The sequence below is a fragment of the Cheilinus undulatus genome, linkage group 23 (genome assembly GCF_018320785.1).
Source record: "Cheilinus undulatus linkage group 23, ASM1832078v1, whole genome shotgun sequence".
NCBI lineage: Eukaryota > Metazoa > Chordata > Actinopteri > Labriformes > Labridae > Cheilinus > Cheilinus undulatus.
Window position 1 is genome coordinate 29,081,656 of NC_054887.1, and position 19,188 is coordinate 29,100,843.

Genomic DNA, 19,188 nt, shown 5'->3' on the forward strand with positions numbered 1-19,188 from the left:
TTTATTTATTATCACTTTTGTCAGATTCAAGTTATTTCTGTGACCATTGTGGGTTTTTCTTTCATTAATAGAGGGGTACCAACAATTTTGCCCAAGTGTTTATATGTATAAATGTATGTCATTTGAAGACTTGAAAAAAGAACATAACCTGGAGGAGAAAGGGGATTGCTGGAAGTATTTACAGCTGAGGAGTAGCATGGGATCAACTTTTGGGCTAAAGAGAGTAGAGAAAGAACAAAATAATAAAATTGAATAATTTTTAAACTCCCCTAGTGTTCAACAATCTGCTTCAGCATTTTATAAGTAAGTGTCCAATAACAACAGTGGAATCTGTGAAAGTTTAAGATTAATATGGCAAAAGGACCTTGATATGGAGCTTGGGAAAGAGTTTTGGCAAGAGATTATCTCAAAAGTAGGATGGGCCACGAGAGATGCAAGAAGTAAATTTATTCATTATAAGATTGTACATAGATATTATTTTACACCTTTGAAATTATGTAGAATGGGCTTAGCAAAGGATAATAAATGCTGGAAATGTAAAAAAGAAGTAGGCACATTTTTCCATGCTATATGGAGCTGCTCCATGGTTTTACCATTTTGGAAGTTGGTGCTGAAAAGTCTTGAAGACTGGCTGGAACAGCCTATACCGGAGTCTCCAAAACTTTGTTTGTTAGGAGACAAATCTATAATACCTGTAGGTGTTACGAAAGCAGAGTCAGCACTGGTAATAACAGGATGTATGGTAGCAGCCAGGATTATTCTGCGTAACTGGAAGAATCCACAGAAGCCAGAGATCACAGAGTGGTTGAAAGTTATGACAGAAACAGCGGCTTTTAAAAAAATATGATTGGTAGATTAAGTGATACCCAAAAAAAACAGTCAGACATGGAAAGCATTTATGGCCTATATTAGGGTTTTAAGACCATGTGAGAAGGAACAGGAAACGGTCATTTGAAACACACATGTTTTGATAAAGAAAAGAAAGGGGGGAAAGTAAGATAAAGGAAAAGTTAAGTAATAATGAAGCAAACTAATATTAGTATGTAAGGAGATATACCTCTTAATACATATCAATATTCCTTGGTGTGTATATATATATATATATATATATATATATATATATATATATATATATAGATTTATAACCAGATTATGTTAGTTAATGAAATGGACATGTAACCAGATTATGTTAGTTAATGAAATGGACATGAAACCAGATTGTTTTGTTAAGGAAATGGGGGGGTAAGGGGGACTATGGACACTTGTATCAAAGAGCGGCCTTTGTTTTGTTTTGTTTTTTTTTTTTGGGGGGGGGGGGTTGTTTGTTTGTTGGTTTGTTGTTCGTTTAAGTACCACTCTTAGTGGTTCCCCTTAGTGGGGATTGTACAATGTGTGTTGCCAAAACCTTCTGGCGTTTGTCTTGCTGTTGATGTAAAAAGCAATAAAAAAATTTTAATTACAAAAAAACCACTGATTTAGAGAGGCCTGGTTATTTGCTGCTTGTTTGCTTTTCTAAATGCTACTCGACTAAATATTACGCAGTGCACCTTTAAACTCAAGCTCAAAACAAGAAATAAACTTTAAATACAGTTATAAATCTGAAAGACAAAAGCTCTTTATAAAGTAACAAACATGTTGAGTTCACCAGGAAGTAGACAAACTTTCACAGTGGAGAGTGGCACCCTCTAGTGTTCAGAGAGACTCAAAGCCAGTTACTCTACATTTAAAAATGTAAAAAATCCTTACTCTTTAAGTGAGTTTGTAGTGTATTATTTGAGATTTAATTTAAATGAAACTTAAATCAAAGAAGGAAAATGTTTTTCCACTGTGTAAAACTTTTTATCACAATATAATAATGTTTTAACAACATTACAGCAGCTTTCTCTGGCTCTTATAACGGACAATTATTCATACATTTATAAATTAATTCTCCTCTGAGTTATCATCTGTGACATATTTACAGAATTAACAGACAGGAAGTCCTCAGGAATTTTGCTGCAAGAGACAAGACAAAAAAAGATAGATAATTTAGGTTCAAATAAAGTTAAAGTGAAACTAAAGTGGGATAACATTTGTGTAAAGTAAATCTTAAGTCTGTGTAAGGTGTGCCATCTCTCACCAGCAGCGCTCGTCCTTTTGTTTCTATCGGTAACAGGAAGATCCCCAGAGAGCAGATCAAACACGCCACAGCAAAGGGACTGAGCGCCGTAATCACCGACTGAGACATCAGCACCTGAAGTACACACAGAGTCAGTCAGGTGGAACACATGAGGATTCACCTGAAAGGGGGTCTGTGAACTCACCTGAGCGATGAACGGAGCGGTCATTCCTCCGATTCGACTGAACGACGTACAGAAACCCAACCCTAGAGAGCGAGCCGCTGTCGGATACACCTGAGACATGATGCACTAGTTAACACCTGATCCACTCACGTTACCTGAGGATGTGTACAGGTGGGATCTTACCTCTGCGGTGTAAATATAAACCACGTTAAAGTTCATGGAGACGAGCGAGCGGAGCAGGAACAGGAGAATGGTGAAGCCAAACCTGCAGAAACAAAACAATTTTTGTATCTTTTCCACTGAGAAAGTCTTTCAGTGTGGTTCATCTTTTAATAAAGAAATGTGTAGTTCTGATAAAACTGCTGCTACAGCTGCATCCACTCTAATCTCTTCTTCACCGCCATTGTTTACAGGCTTGCAGTGAAATCCCCCCCACCCCAACCCCTCACCCCCTTGTTACGGCCTCGTTCTCTTCAAATGATGCTGATCAGTTAAACCCTTACTGACACTTTTTCTGCCAGTTTTTGGCATTGTTAACCCATTTTTGCCACTTAATTTACCATTTCCCATCAGTTCGACACACTTTGTACCCATTTTTACCACTCTAAACATATTTTTGCCACTTTTAAAACCTCTTTTGCTGCAATTTCCAATAATTAAGCTACTTTTTGCCAATTCTGCACCTTTTTAAACACTTTGCACCATTGTTTCTGCCTGTTTTTGCCACTTTTATCCTATTTTGTTGCCTTGATTCATTTTTGCCCTTTTTGATCCTATCTCACCACCTTTACTGCCAATTTAAAGCCATTTTTGACGCTTAATACACCCTTTCCATCACTTTTTTCTGCCTGTTTTTGCCATTGTAAACCCATTTTGCTACTCTATTTACCATTTTCCATCAGTTTTGCACACTTTTTACTTTTCTTTGCCACGTTAGGGAATTTTAAAAACAATTTTTACTACAATTTCCAATCATTTGCTCCTTTGAACCAATTTTGCCCCTTTTTAAAACACTTTTCACTACTTTTTCTGCCTGTTTTAGCCACTTTTAACCCATTTTGCCTCCTTTGATTCATTGTTGCCACATTTTTGCACATTTCAAATAATTTTGCCACTAATTAAACCCTTTCTATCACCTTTTCTGCCTCTTTTACCATTGTAAACCCATTTTTGCCACATTATTCGACATTTTCTATCAGTTTTGCACACTTTTTACTCATTTTTGCCAAACAACCCCATTTTTGCCATTAAAAAAGAGATTTGTGCTGCTTTTAAAAATGTGTTTTACCACCATTTCCAATCATTTTTGCCAATTTAACCAATTTCTACCAATTTTTGTTCACCACCTTTTCTACCAATTAGGGAACTTTCTGCCTATTGTCACCTATTCCCATTTATGCCACTATTACTCCCCTTTTCAGAATGTTTACTCCCATTTTGTCAATTTTAACTGCATTTTATTTGTTGGTTAACCCATTTTGCCACTTGCCACCCATTTTCACCACTTTTTTCTGCCTTTTATTGCTACTTTTAACCCATTTCTGCCACATTAACTCATTTTGATCCTGTTTTAGGAAAAGCAGTTTACACTTTGAAGAGGATATTAACAATTGAATAAATAGATAAAAAGGAATTTGTTGATGTGATTAGAGCAGTTGTTTTTTAGGTAACAAAGTAGAATATGATTATTATATGATTATCTACTTTACAGTAGATCATGATTTTCCTGACCTCCATCGTCCCCCATTTGTCTGGGCCCCAGAAAGCTCTCCCATTTACATCCATCCCCTGCACCCCCCGTGGGCGGCCTTGCTTTTCAGTACCACCGATTATTGAAGTCACACCAAATTAAAATTGTATTAGAATAAAATGATTATTTCAAAACATTTTCTTTAAAAAAGTATTGCTCTGTCTGTGTCTCTTACATGGTGGTGCAGATGTTGAGCAACATAAAAGTAACCGCAGCCAGCGCCTGTAGAACAGTCATGGTCATCTTCCGTCCAAAAATGTTCAGCAGACAGATGTTTAGAGGAATCACTGAGAGGAGAGAGTCATATCTTTATTAATCTACAAATATCCTCCATGGATGGATATAGAAACATAAATAAGAAACATGGACTTACGAGCGACCTCTCCCAGACAGCTGATGAGCAGCGTTTGGTAATCGCTGAGGCCAAAGGGGATGCAGTAACAAAGCCCGTCCTCATGGCGGTGTTTAACCTGATGCTCTAAGTCTGCGTCCTTCACGCACAGCAAGTTCTTCTCCAGCAGCTCCGAGCTGCTCAGCACCGAGCCATAGTACCCGAAGGACGCCACAAACCTGAGACAGTAACAAACTGAGAAACGGCTCCGTCTAATAAAAGATAATAAAGATAGACTCAAAAGGAGACTTAGAGGGACATTACCATGTGTACCACAGCAGTAAGGACGTCCTCCTGTACATCGGGCTGATCAGAGTCCTCCAGCTGCCTCGCTCTTTCTGGAAAAACAAACCATACAGAACCTCAGTGACAAGCTAAAAGGGTTAAAATGTTTGATATTTACACATTTTTCAATACTGAATGCTTTGAAATGATACAATCTCTGTTGTTACTGGTAAAAAGCAGCTAAAATACTAAAAAAGTGTGTCCCAAAGGTGTGCCTGGAAAAGCTGTGGCATAAAGTCCATTGTCCATTGGTTTCCAAAAAGAATTTAAAATTTTGATCCATCTGACCACAGAACAGTTTTCCATTTCTCATCAGTCCATTTAGAATGAGCTTTGGCCCAGAGAAGACCAAGCTGTGTTTACAAATGGCTTCCTCTCTGCATGATACAGCTTTGACTTATAGCTAATGTAGCTTTAGCAACATGAGCTTTAGCAAACATAGCTAAAGCTAACTATGCTACTTAGATAATGAATTAACATAGCTTATGCAGCCATTTTGAGAGCTTATCTTTATCTATGTAAGCAATTTTGCTCTGTTATCTAGAGCTAATGTAGCTTTAGCAACATGAGCTTTAGCATACAGAGCTAAAACTAACATTTATTCCTATTACAAGGATACTGAGGTTAAGGAGCTGCTTTGTGGGCATAGCTTTAGCTTTAGCTACATGTGCTAGGATATCTATGTCTAAGTTAGCTTTAGCAATGGGAGATTTGGCAAAACTAAAGCTAACTTATCTACATGGACAACATAGATACGTAGCTGCTTTGTTAGCTTAGCTTTGGCTCTGTTGTCTACATAGCAAAATTATTGATAGCCAAGTTAGATTTAGTAATGTGAGCTTTGGAAAACGTAGCTAGAGCTGACCTAACTACATAGATAACGTAACTATGTAGCTTACATAGTTGCTTAGTGAGCTTAGCATTAGCTAAGTAGCTTAGTTATCTATAGCTTAGTTAGCTTTAGCAACAAAAACATTAGCAGACATTGCTAAAGCTAACTTTGTTACATCAATACGTAGCTTTCATTGATGCTTTGTGAGCTTAGCTTTGGCTGCTTTAACAAAGATGTGGTGAACCTAGTGAGCAGAAGTGGTATCACAGTCTCTATTCATGCTTTAACAGCTTCAGCAGCATAAATGAAAATAGAAAATGAAAAAAATGGCATGTTTGTTGGTTTAATCCCTCAGCAGCGCCTCTCAGGTGCATTTTCACTATTAATGTAATGAAGCACCATACAAAAACACAATGTAAACAGGCCATCTATCTCTGAGCAAAAACATCCTCCTTTTTTGCATATCTGCCTTCAAAATGGGTCAAAAAGCCTGAAAAGGGAAAATAAAACCATACCAAACACCAGATCAGCCACTCTCCAATCACTGCCAGTGTTTTTGTGCAATTTTGACAGTCTGCAGGAGTTTCTCTGCAATCATTGGTAATTATAATAAATAACCACATATTGGGCTTCTAGGACTATGTTTGAATATCATTTGATTTTTACTAGCATCTTATCAAAGTTAAAAGTTTGGTTACCATAACCTAGAAAACATGAGCAAAGTATGCATGGAGACATAAAGATGCTGAGGTGTTTCAGGTAAAACTCAGGTGTGAACAGACCACAAGTGGCTCCACCAGACGTCCTGGAGGCAGTGATGACTTGTTCATGTCAGCGATCTTCTGCAGAGTTTTAATGGCGGCCTGAACGTTTCCCGCCGACACGTTAAAACGAGCCGACTCAGGGATGAACTGATGAGTGAAACAGACAAAAAATGGGTTATACACTGCGTTCCAAATTACTATACAAATGATATTTTTCGCTGAAGTCATCAACTGTTAGAGCATAATTCAAATTTTTTTGAACAAACAACTGAATGATAACCGTTTAAAAAACAAAACAAAAAAAACCCCTCAAAATGCACTGTTCCACATTATTACACACAACAGAATTTCTAAACATTTTATAGGTTGTAAAGAACTGAAAATGGTCATTTATTGAATTTGCAGCATTAGGAGGTCATATTTACTGAAATAAAAGCTATTTCAATCAAAAACATTCAAACAGGCCAAGTTCCATGTTGACATAGGAGCCCTTCTTTGATATCACCTTCACAATTCTTGCATCCATTGAACTTGTAAGTTTTTGGAGAGTTTCTGCTTGAATTTCTCTGTAAGATGTCAGAATATCCTCCCAGAGCTGCTGTTTTGATGTGAACTGCCTCCCACCCTCATAGATCTTTAGCTTGAGGATGCTACAGAGGTTCTCAGTAGAGTTGAGGTCAGGGGAGGATGGGGGCCACACCATGAGTTTCTCTCCTTTTATGCCCATAGCAGCCAATGACACGGAGGTATTCTTTGCAGCATGAGATGGTGCATTGTCATGCATGAAGATAATTTTGCTACGAAAGGCATGGTTCTTCTTTTTGTACCATGGAAGAAAGTGGTCAGTCAGAAACTCTATATACTTTGCCGAGGTACAGGGACCCTAAAGGGGCCTACCAGCTCTCTCCTCATACCTCCACCCCCTCCTTGCTGATGTCACAGACTTGTTGGGACATGGTGGCCATCCACCAACCATCCACTACTCCTCCATCTGGACCATCCAGGGTTGCACAGCACTCATCAGTAAACAAGACTGTTTAAAATGAGTCTTCATGTATTTCTGCACCCACTGCAACCGTTTCTGCTTGTGAGCCTGAGTTAGGGGTGGCTGAATAGTAGGTTTATACATGACTGCAAGCCTCTGGAGGATCCTACACCTTGAGGCTGGTGGGACTCCAGAGGCACCAGCAGCTTCAAATGCTTGTTTGCTGCTTTGTAATGGCATTTTAGCAGCTGCTCTCTTAATCTGATGAATTTGTCTGGCAGAAACCTTCCTCATTATGCCTTTATCTACACAAACCCATCTGCGCTCTGAATCAGACATTAATTTCTTCACAGTATAATATCTAATGTTTCCATACCTTGTCCAAGGCACTGCACTATTTGAGGCTTCAAGGCAGCAGAGAGATCCTTTCTCTTTCCCATATTGCTTGAAACCTGTGGCCTGCTTGATAATGTGGAACATCCTTCTTAAGTAGTTTTCCTTGAATTGGGCTCCCCTGGCAAACTAATTATCACAGGTGTCTGAGATTGATTTCACTGATCCAAAGAGCCCTGAGACACAATACCATCCATGAGTTTCACTGAAAAACTAAAAAAGTATTATTTATGACACTGAAATTAAATTTGCATAATAATTTGGGATGTGGTGTAGTGGCACAAAGGCAAGGATGGACAGGTAAAGGCAGACAGGTACAGACAGGAACGTTTGTGTCTCACCCTGAAGAGGAAGATGAGGATGATACTTGGGGTGATGGAGATCCGGATCATCCACCTCCAGCCCAGAGTCGGAATGAGCAACATTCCCAGAATGATGATCAGCATGGAGCCAGCCATCCAGAAGATCTGATGACATCACACAGACAGAAAGCATGATGGGAAATCAAAGTGGCAACATTAGTAAGAGCAATTAAACTGGGCCCAAAGCTGGCCCACCCACTTTAAATGTAGGCAAATGGGAAAGACTGGGTCTTTAGGGATTTAAAAGCTTAAAAATACAGAAACTGTACAGTCTAATCTCTCTATAACACAACCTGAATCACAATGTCCCTGAAGAAATAAAGAAGTGATGAAGAGGAAGTGTTGAGGATGAGGACGTACAGAGGCCAGAGGCAGCAGGACGGCTCGATGCTTCGCTGGGATGAACTCGGTTTTCAGCACAAACCTGAAACATCAACATGGAGCTCAGTTGTCATCATCTGTGTTTGTGTTTTTGTGTTAGTGTGTGGTTTTTTTTTTATTCTGACCCTTGTGACACTGCTGCGATTCCACATCCCACCATGCCGCGGAGGAAGACGAACCAACCGTACGACGGAGCAAACGACGTGAGCAGAGAGAAGTAGGCGCTCCACACGAAGCCTCCAAATGAAACCTGGTACACACAATACATCACTACACAATGATACGAATAAACAGATTTATGTAACACAACTTCAAACAAACAATAAACAATAACATGAAATCAATACTCAACAGTCAGGGATGCCCACAGAACTGTCCAGGCCCCTGAATAAACCCAGAGAATGGGCCCTCCCATGTTATGATTTATTGATAATTTAAATGTAAAGTAAGGGTGTTGGATCAGTAGCATTGGTGCTAGCGTCCTGGCTAACAGTTCCCTCATTCTGGAGCTGAAAAATGAATTAAACTGTTACTGGGTTCTGATGTTGGAATAACTTATCCATACAAGTTTTAAACCATCTTTTCCTCCCAATTCTGTCACTTCTTTGTGCCATTTTTAACCCATTTTTGCCATGGTTTTGCTACCTCTAACCTACTTTGGCTGCTTTTTTCCAAATTTTTGCAAATTGTAACCCATTTTTGCACTTTTCTTAACACTTTCTGCAATTTTTGGTCCTATTTGACCACATTTTTTTCCATGTTAACCCATTTTTCTCCACTCTTTGTCCATTTTTGCCACTGTTTTGCCACTAAAATGTGTATTTTTGCCACCTTTAACTAACTTTTGCTGCTTTTTGCCACCTTTGACCCATGTTGCCATTTTTTTCCCTTTCTATAATTTTTTGTCCTATTTGGCTACTTTTTGTGGCCATTGAATCCCATTTTGCCACTGTTTAGCCTCTTAATGCCCATTTTATCCACTTCATTTTGCCACTTTTAAGCCACTTTTTCTGCTTATAGCCAATTTCTACCACATTTTTGCTATTTTTAATCTATTTATGCTGCTTTTTGCCCATTTTTGCCACTGTAACTTTCTTAGATTCCTTTGTCGTCCTATTTTGCAAAATTTTTGGTTTTTGCCATTTTGGCCACTCTTTGACCATTTTTGCCACTTTTAACCCACTTCTGCTGCTCTGTGCCAATTTCCCCACTTTTAACCTATTTTTGCAACTTTATACCCTTTTCTTCAATTTTTTCTCCCAATTTGACCACATTTTTGCTATTCTATGCCTATATTTTTAGCCACTTCATTTTAGCACCTTTTTCAAAAGACTTTTTTTTGCCACTTTTAACCAATTTTTTTTCTGCTATTCATCCATTTTTGCCACTTTTAACCTCTTTATTTGCCACTTTTTATACATTCTTAAAATAATTTAATTATTCTGCACCTAAGTTGTCTTCCTTTTTACCTACTTTATTTTCTTGAATCCTGATGTTTGTGCACATCATGTCTTAGTTTTAAAGTCTGACATCTCTATACTTTTTGTTTAGTTCAGTGTGCCCATCCACATTGTTAACATATCAACATAAAGATAATTGTGTTTTCAGAAAAGTGGTTTACATTTTAAAAAGGATATTCTGTATTACGGCATCAATAAATAAAATTATTTTTGATGCTATGATAAGAGTGGCTGTTATTCATAATATAAATAAAATAAATAAAATATAATAATCACAGCTTTACATTACAGTGGACAAGGATTTTCCTGAACTCCTTGGGCCCAAGAGAGCTCCCCCCCTTTATCCCCCCTTATGGGCGGCTTTGCCAACAGTACACAAAAATATACAACATTTTGTAAGAGTGAAATCCAAGCTCCACCTGAAGCCCCAAACACAGCCTGATATGCACAAGATACGAGGTTTGATTCTGACCTTCCAGCGTCCATATCGGTCTGCGATGTATCCTGATAAAGCTCCACACACCATGAAGCCCAGAAACACCATCTGATACACAACACAGACACACAACACAGACACAACCTGCTCTTTTATACTGTAATGATAAAACACAGTAATACTGTCAAGATATTGCACTTTTAATGACACTGTGCAGTAATAATGTAAGACTGTAACTGTTCTAATAATAAAAGTGGTTTAGATAAGCTTTATGATTGGTTTAAAACTCACAGTGGAGACGAGAGCGACCTGCCAGTCCTCCAGATGCCACTCACAGCGAATCTCAGGAGAGATGACGGCCAGCAGCATAATCTCCATCGCGTCAACTATCTATAACACAAACAAGACATGGCTATGGCTACACTTTAGCACACATCATGATCTTCATCACTCCTGTAATCATCACACAATAATAGAGCTACAGCAACATAAAGTTTCTACTAAAATTTATTCTATTAATCTTTTTGTATTTCCATCAGCTCTACACTCATCAGATTTATGCTTAAAGATCTGAAAAGTAAACAGATGAGAAGACTCAGACTTTTCTTACACTGGTGCTGCCCATGATCAAAAAAAGCAGGATGTGAAAACGTCCAAAGCCAATAGTTTCTACGGCCTCTTCGACAGTGAACGTCTCATCTGCAGACACACAGGTAGAGACTGAGTTAAGGTTCAGTGAGGAGCTGCTGCCCTCTGGTGGCCAGAGGAGGAACAGCAGAGGTCTGCAGCTGTTACTGAGGTTTTAATTCAATCACTGAAAATCTGACTGATATTTCCCCATAGCTCTCTGATTTCTGTCTCACCTTGTCTGTTGTTGCCGCCGTTCTGCTTGTCTGAAGGGTTGTCGTGCAGTTCCACCTCCTGCAGGTGGATGGCGCTCACCAGCTGAGTCTTCATACTGTCACCCATCCTTTATGGGCGTTTTGTTCTGAAAGGACACGGCAACATGAATCAGATCTGTTCAACCTGCATAGATGAGTCAGGATCTACATGCATGATCTAAAAATGTATTTTATTTACAACACAGTCCACAGACCTCCACTGTCAGGCTTCTTCTGCTGCAGGCTCCACTGTGATGAGATTTCCTCTGTCGGAAGTAAAGATGAATTACAAATGAAACTTGCAAAGTATATCTATTAAAGCATTACATGCATGTACATATGAGGACATTACATTTTGGCTTTCTTAAAACATGGTTATAATTTTTTTGCTACTAGAATCTTTGAAATAATGATCAGAATGTCCACTGAAGTTTAAGTAAGCTTGAAGTGCTGGAAGAATTCACCGTGAAATGTCCAGGAATTTTCATAGAAATTTAAGGAATTTTATTTGAATATTTTTGGGGGACTTTGCTTGGCTATTTTTAAGTATCTACATGGAGATTTTAGGGATATGTTTGTATATTATGCAGAGTTTCTTTGGAAGTTTTGTGGAAATTTGCTTTTAATTTTTGAGCATTTTCTTGGGAATATGGGAAATTTATTTAGGGAAATTTGCTTAGGAATATTTATGTATTTTTTATGAATATATGGATATTTAGGATTTTTTATAATTTTGTGAAATTTGACTGGGGGGGTTGTCCCTAAAATTCTTCAAGACTTTTCTTGGAAATTTCAGGGAATTTTTTGGGATGTTTTGGGGGGAATTTTCTGTAAATTTGACAGAATTAAGGGCAATGCATTTGTACATTTTGGGGAACTCAATAAGACTTTTTAGTGGGAATTTGCTCTCAAACTGACTGACGCCATTTATTACTGACTGAAAGCCTCCAACAACTGGTCAACACACAGTCAATCTATTTTCAAAATATTCAACCTCTTAGATGTTTAACCCTTTTATTGATTTTATAAATCAATAATGGTCAATATGATTTTTCTTTTATAACAAAAAAACCCCACAAAACATCTTTAATGCCAAAGTGAAAACAGATTAAATCTGTGTCACACTCCAGCAAGGAAATAGCAGACGTAGCCTGGTTTGAAGATGTCTGTGGTGAAGACTCAGGAGAACTCGAGCGTTCATTTTCAATGGGCATAAATGTGGCTGAAACAGGTGCATCCCACATTTTTCAACATTAACATTTTAATATAACATTATAGTCATTATGGCCTTTAGAAAAATGTTTTTTTTTGGGAGGTGGTGTAGTGCACTATAGGCCCCTGTGATACGGCATAAACTTTAACTAGTCCTTAGTGGCATTATTTCCCCCTTACATTACTTTGACTTTTATACTTTAAGTAGTTTTGAAACCAGTACTTTTACACTTTTACTTGAGTAAAAAGCTTGAGTTTATACTTCAACTTCTACAAAAGTCTTTTTAAACCCCAGTATCTATACTTCTACCTGAGTAATGAATGTGAATACTTTTGACACCTCTGCTTATTTTAAATAACATATTTTTATTTAACTGACATTGGTCTGTAGAAATCTGTTTTCACTTAAGCATATGCGTTTTTTTGTCAAAACAGCCAAATCATATTGACCATGATTGATTTATAAAATCAATAAAGGAGAAAACATCCAAGAGGCTGAAAACTGTCCATAGGCTCTGTATTTATGTTGCTCATGCCTTCATTCTCTTCTGAGAGTTTTAGAGCTGAGATCAGTTTATAGGGCAGCAGGCCAGAGTTTGACTGGTTTAACTGGTTTGTCTGGATTTCAAAGTAAAAGTCCGTGAGCGTTTCTGTTTAGTAATTCATTCAAACCTGCAGACAGGTCTGGGTACACATGTCGACTGTTTTTATTTATAATGATGATAGATCATTAAATAGATAAACTCAAAAGACAACCAACATGTAAAGACATTTAAAAACCAAACAATTTAAACAAACAAAAGGGCCTGTTTTTCATTAAACTTTGAGTCTTTTTAAATCTTTTTCGGACAAACTCTAATCAGCTTTCTGCATTCCTAAACCTTACAGTAAATCCAACCAAACTCCTTTAAGGAAAACGTCAATTTTAAGTGCACGCTCCTAAATGAACCACAGCTGTGTGAGTTTATAACCTCATTAATTTTAAATTAGAGATGAACAAACAAAACAGAGAGGAGCAGAGGATGTTTTACTAACCCTGAACGTCTCCACAAATAGCCACAGGGCGTTTGTTTGAGATGAGATCAGACAGACAACACCTGATTTATTTCAGTTAAATAGTCTAAAAGTAAACCATTTATAAGCCGGATTAATCAGAGGACAAGTCTGATTATCTTAAAACCGTTTTTAATTATGGCTATAAAAATCACGTGTGCAATCTTTAAAACGATAGATTTTTAAATATAGTTTGGTTTCTACGTGGAGCGTGGAAGGACAAAAAGGCATTTTACTTTTTGATGTGTTAAAGTTAAATGTGTAGAGGAGGTTTTCAGTCTAGTGTATGAATATTTACAGGAACGGTAGCGTCATGTTAGCTTACTTTACTGCAGGAAGTCAACGATGTTAGTCTGCGTCTACGGTAACGTTAAAACTCCTCATAATAAACTCCGTACTTACAGACGAGAGGCCCGAATCAACGTAGAAGTCTGTTTTGTCTCCTCTGGTGCTACAGGTGTGTTTTTATGAGATCCAGCAGCTGCTTGTTCCGATGATAAGTGTTGTTCACCTGGCCAGGTGTATCACCGTCACTGGGAAGCAGCAGGAGGAGGAGGGATCTGTTTAGACACAGGGAGGGGTTCATATAAACAGAGGGGTGTTAAAATAAGCGAGCTCAGCACGCTTTTAGAAACTTCAGGTGGAGATATCGAGTATCAGAAAACTGGGAGTGAACTCGGAGAAACTTGAGAGTCCACGTGCCCTCATTTAAGGGTGCTATTACTTTTTTTTTGGACGCTACTTTATCACAAAAATGAGCCATGTTTTTGTCTAAATCTACATGATGAACTTAAATCTAAAGTTGAATCTTAACCTAACTGTTAAATACAAATCTAAAGTAATATGTTAACCAGCAACCACAGTTCTAAAAAAGTTGGGACACTGTGTAAAATGTGAATAAAACAGAATGTAACTCATAAAAACATATTTTATTCACAATAAGACATAAACAACATATCAGATGTTGAAACTGAGACACTTTGGCATTTAATGAAAAAATATTAGCTCATTTTAAAATTGATGGCAGCAACACATCTCAAAAAAGTAGGGATGGGGCAACAAAAGGCTGGAAAAGTAAGTGGTACAAATGGAAAAACAGCTGGAGAAGCATTTCACAACTAATAAGGTTGATTGGCAACAGGTCAGTAACATGACTGGATTTATAAGTAGCATTTGAGAGAGGTGGAGTCCCACAGAATAAAAGAGGGTCAGGGGTTCACCAATATCTGAAAACTTTGTCTAAAAGTTGTAGAACAATTTCAGAAAAATCTTCCTCAGCGTAAAATTGCAAAGACTTTGAATGTCCCACCATCTACAGTCCATAATATCATTAAAAGATTCAGAGAAGGCACGCAGATGGTTGAGTGGTCCGGCCTGTAACCCTTTACTGCATGTCTCTTTCCTGTTTCCAAGTCTGTCCACTGTCCTACTCTATCAAATAAAGGCATGAAAATGCCCAAAAATAAATCTTAAAAAAAAAAAAAAAAAGATTTAGAGAATCTGGAGAAATCTCTGAGAGCAAGAGACAAGGCCAAAGGTAAATATTAGATGCTCATGATCTTTAGGCCCTCAGGCAGCCCTGCATTTAAAAAAGGCATGATTCTGAACTGGAAATCACTGCATGGACTCAGGAACACTTCCAGAAATCACTAATAGTCAAAGCAGTTGGCTGTGCCATCGAGAAATGCTCTATCATGCAAAGAAGCAGCAATTTGTAAACATGATCCAGAAAAGAGGCCATTCTCTGGGTAAAAAGCACATTTAAAAAGGACTGAGGAAAACTGTTCTGTGGTGGATTTGTTTCACACATCCATCTGGGAAAGCCTCAATAGGAAACGTTTGAGAAAAGGCAGAGGCTTTGAAAAAACTTGGAGTGTGACTGGGTGAATGTTCTGTCACATTTCTAGGGGCCAATCAGAGCAACAAAACACGTGACGTAGCAGCTATCGAGCTGCCCGTGCACAGCTACTGAAGAAAAACGCGAAATATGGCGACTGTAGACATGTAAGTACTCGACTTTTATCATTTTTGAAAAGAAAACAACTCACTGCTGTTCTTTGTTCTTTTAACGAAGAAATGTCGTCAAGTTCTGATAAAACTGGCGCTTTAGCAGCATCCACACTAATCTCTTCCTCCATAACTGCACCAGCTCTTGCTGCTGCTTGTTAATGTAACGACTCTTCTGCACCTGAAAGTACTGCCCCTCGTAGCTGATTGGTCCTCATACTTTCTAACCTGGCCCACACGGTTCAGATGGGAGCTTTGCAAGATGGATTCGCCAGTGAAAAACAAGGAAACGGGCGTATCCATCTGCTTTGCAAGGTTAGAATTTCCTAGGCTCTCGAGAACTTTTAGTAAAAATTTGGATCATATCCAGGCTAAACAAGCTTTTGTTGTGCATCATTAGAAAAAGGACTACACTGTGCATCTTTGAAAGACTGACACCATTTCTGATGTGGGCCCCCTCCCAACACTCAAATTTTTTGATGAAAACTACCTCCTGTTCAAAGACAAGGCTTAGGTTCAACACTAATCAGGTCTTGCTGATCCCAAATAAGTGGGAGAAACTAAAAATGCATTTTAAATAAAAGCAAGGTTAAGATGCTTCTATCTGGTTCACTGTTATGAAGTTTAACTTAAATTCTGTGGTATTTTTGTTTGGATAACTTTATTTTGTACATTTTATCCTTGACAAAGATTGCTAGAATGCTACCAGGTAACACCAGCTTGTGCCATCTTCCATAGCTGCTTTCTTTGAGAAATCACAATTCTGCTTTACCTCCTGCAGACTCTGACATCCACCGGAGATGGATGAACCACACTTAAGTCGCATCTGCAATTATTTAAAAAGACAAATGTGGTAAATAACCCCAGTCACAGCTTTATTTGAACACATCTCTTTAATGTTGGTTAACACAATCGTTCAGACTTGAACAGGATGCAGCTCACACAGACTTCAGGTAGGTCCTGTCATGTGACACGCTCAGACTCACCTGGCTGCTGACGGACAGGTGAGACTGCTGGCAGTGTTCCAGGTCACTGATGTCACATAGAAGTAACTTTTCCTTCAGGTTTCCACACGGCAGTCTCACTGAGACACCTGGATCACACCTGGACAGGTGTGAGCTCACCTGGTCAGTGATGCTGCGTGTCGGAAGATCACCTGAGAGGAGCAGCAGGAATGTGGTTCAGCTCAGAGAGAGGCGAGAACGACGTTTAACCGTGACAACTCCACAGACTCGGGCTGTCAGAATTAAAGGTAAAATATGGAACAAGTTTTCAGCTGCAGGAACAAATTTTTGTTTTCTTATCTTTATGTGTTTTCTTACTTTCACTGGCAGCAGGTGTGAAAGCTGCTGTCTGCCATTAGATAACAGATAACTAAAGAATCATTCCAGGTCTGCCAGTCTGATCCGTAGTTCTGTCACGAGTAAACATCGTCTGCTCTCTGAAGATCTAGAAAACACAGAAACTCTAGAAAACATTGAAGGAAACATTCAGAAGTTTGATACAACAAGACAAACTTCTCTGGTCATCGTGTCACCTGCACAGTTTGACTTTTTTGTGTTTCAGGTGTGATCGGACACACCTGGAGTTGTAGAATTAGCACCATGTGAACCTGTAGGTGTGACCAAGTCCTACAGCCTGACTGACAGGTGCTAGGTCCAATCGAGAGTCCACTTCCTGTGGTGAGTTCAGTGGTTTATTTCTGCTTCATGAATATGTTGGCACTGTCGCCAGGCAGATCTTTGAGTCCGTTCAGCAGAGCAATCACAGATAAAATATTTCATATATATATTTCTATTAAACACCATATCCACTTTCTTTTATACACTGTTTACTATAACAATCTTTAGATTCAAAAATATCTTTTGGAAATGCAAAAACAAAAACAAAAAACAAACCAAACATGATTCTTATGATTTTTTTTCCTCTACTGTTTGGATGAACGATGGTTTTATGGCACTCTTTGCTCACTCTTGACTTGATGAAGAACAATTCTTTACTTTTTCAAACTTGGTTTTTAATATCTTTTAGCAGCATGCTAACATTAACTGGAACATCACGAGTAGCTAAAGCCTCAAACTGAGTCAAACATGCTAAAGAAGAGCAGAGACGAACAAACCCTCTTTTACTCAATATGTCTACGAGCGACTGACTTCTCCACAACACGACAAAGAAAACAGCCGACCAGCAGAGAGGAGAACCAGTCATTCAGCTCAACCAGAAGGTAAAAAACATAACTGATGTTGTGTGGCTTCTACAGTTAAAAAAGCCTTATTATTATTGACTTTAACATTCAAGTTCAACTGAAATTCTACTAAACTAAATAGATCAAAGTCTGACTTAGAAGATACAATTGACAGATTGAATTTACATGCACACAGCTAAATCAGACCCAGAATGGACTGGGTGTTCTTAGTAGAGACGTTTCAAGGCATTTTCCATCTTTTTAAATGCAAAGTATAATAGCTACATTTGAATTACAGTCTAACTCTTTCGCTGGCTAATTGAGCACATCGCTAAAATCAACAAACTAACATGATCTGATGAGGCTTTTCCATTACATTGAGCAGCTCGACTCTACTTGGTTTGAGTCGGCACGGCAGCCCAGCGCAGCAGGGGATTCCCTTTCCTACCAGGATCGAGCTACCCCTTTGAGGGCACATCTAGAGCTGATGATGCGGCATTTTCAGCCCTCATCGATCTCTCCACACTGTCTCATCTGATTGACCTTACATCTTTTAACCTCCTAAGACCCTGCATGCACATATCAGGACATTACGCACAGGCTTTCCTACAATGCAGAAATAATTTAAACTATTGGAATATTTGAAAGAATTGTCTGGAATTTCCATTGAAGTTTAAATAATTTACTTGAAATACTGAAGGATTTGCTATTAAAATTTTCAGGAATTTTCATTACTATTTGGAAAATATATCTTGGAATTTTTTTTTAGATTAATCATGGAAATTTTGGTAAATATTTGTGTCCTTGGAGAGTTTCCTTGGAACTTTTTTGCTGTGGAATTTTTTTGTGTTTTTCAGGAGGATTTTTTTTAGTTATATTTGGGGGAATTTTGGACATTTTCAGGTATTTTTGTGCAAATTTGGGAAATGTATTTGCAATTTTTGGAGAATTTTATTAAAGTTTTTTTTGGGGGGAATTTGCTTTGAATTTTGTTTTGACATTTTCAAGGAAATTTGGGAAGTATATTTGTAGATTTGAGAATTTGCTTTGAAATTTTAGGGGGAACCGTTTTGAGATTTAGGGATTTTTTATTATTTACATATAATTTTTTCGGGGTCGGTGTTCACTGAAAAATTTGAGAAATATTTGGGGTACTTTTTACGAGAAACTTTATGAATATGTTTATATTTATACAGATATATATTTTTAGGCATTAATTTTTTTATTTTTCAAATGTAGGTAGCTTCTTTGAAATTTAAGGGAATATTGGACACATTTCTTTGGCCAAAATTAATTCCTGTTCAAAGACAAGGCTGAGCTTTTAAACCTATCATGTCCTACTCATCTCAAATAAGTGGAAGAAACTCGAAATGCATCCCAAACAGCTCAGGTCTCAGGAGGTTAAACGAAAAATCAAACTGTAGACTGACAGCACCACATGCTGCTATTTTCCCATTCTCTCTCTCTCTCTTTCCACGATCAATAAACAAACAATAATTCACACTTATCATCAAAAAGAGAGAATTTCC

The 19,188-nt window shown here is 38.1% G+C and overlaps 1 protein-coding gene across 6 annotated transcripts; it reads right to left on the reverse strand.

Moving 5' to 3' along the window:
• Nucleotides 1-1,708: 1,708 nt before the first annotated feature.
• Nucleotides 1,709-18,511, reverse strand: LOC121505677 (putative transporter SVOPL). 6 transcript variants are annotated; one of them, XM_041781177.1, is made up of 20 exons: nucleotides 17,012-18,510; nucleotides 16,461-16,923; nucleotides 16,247-16,300; nucleotides 13,870-14,027; nucleotides 11,418-11,468; nucleotides 11,185-11,309; nucleotides 10,932-11,020; nucleotides 10,613-10,711; nucleotides 10,358-10,429; nucleotides 8,551-8,675; nucleotides 8,405-8,468; nucleotides 8,024-8,149; nucleotides 6,323-6,451; nucleotides 4,688-4,761; nucleotides 4,406-4,602; nucleotides 4,208-4,319; nucleotides 2,466-2,547; nucleotides 2,304-2,393; nucleotides 2,120-2,233; nucleotides 1,710-1,995 (listed from the first exon to the last, which is right to left on the reverse strand). In XM_041781177.1, exons 6-20 carry the CDS (start codon nucleotides 11,288-11,290, stop codon nucleotides 1,984-1,986), a joined length of 1,491 nt encoding a protein of 496 aa, XP_041637111.1. In that variant the 5' UTR covers nucleotides 11,291-11,309; nucleotides 11,418-11,468; nucleotides 13,870-14,027; nucleotides 16,247-16,300; nucleotides 16,461-16,923; nucleotides 17,012-18,510; the 3' UTR covers nucleotides 1,710-1,983. The 6 variants fall into 6 exon arrangements, with proteins under 6 accessions (XP_041637115.1, XP_041637111.1, XP_041637112.1 ...); XM_041781178.1 differs by having other exon boundaries at nucleotides 16,461-16,630; nucleotides 16,797-18,510; XM_041781176.1 differs by having other exon boundaries at nucleotides 16,461-16,711; nucleotides 16,797-18,510.
• Between the last annotated feature and the right edge of the window lie 677 nt (nucleotides 18,512-19,188).

Bases quoted from the DNA above. Each gene is read 5' to 3' on its own strand.
- LOC121505677 (XM_041781180.1), bottom strand. From the start codon at position 11,290: ATGGGTGACAGTATGAAGACTCAGCTGGTGAGCGCCATCCACCTGCAG. The intron at 8,676-10,357 runs GTCAGAATCAAA...TGTGTGTACCAG, and splicing joins ACCGATATGGACGCTGGAAG to GTTTCATTTGGAGGCTTCGT. The intron at 4,320-4,405 runs GTAAGTCCATGT...CTCTCCTCTCAG, and splicing joins CTGTCTGGGAGAGGTCGCTC to TGATTCCTCTAAACATCTGT.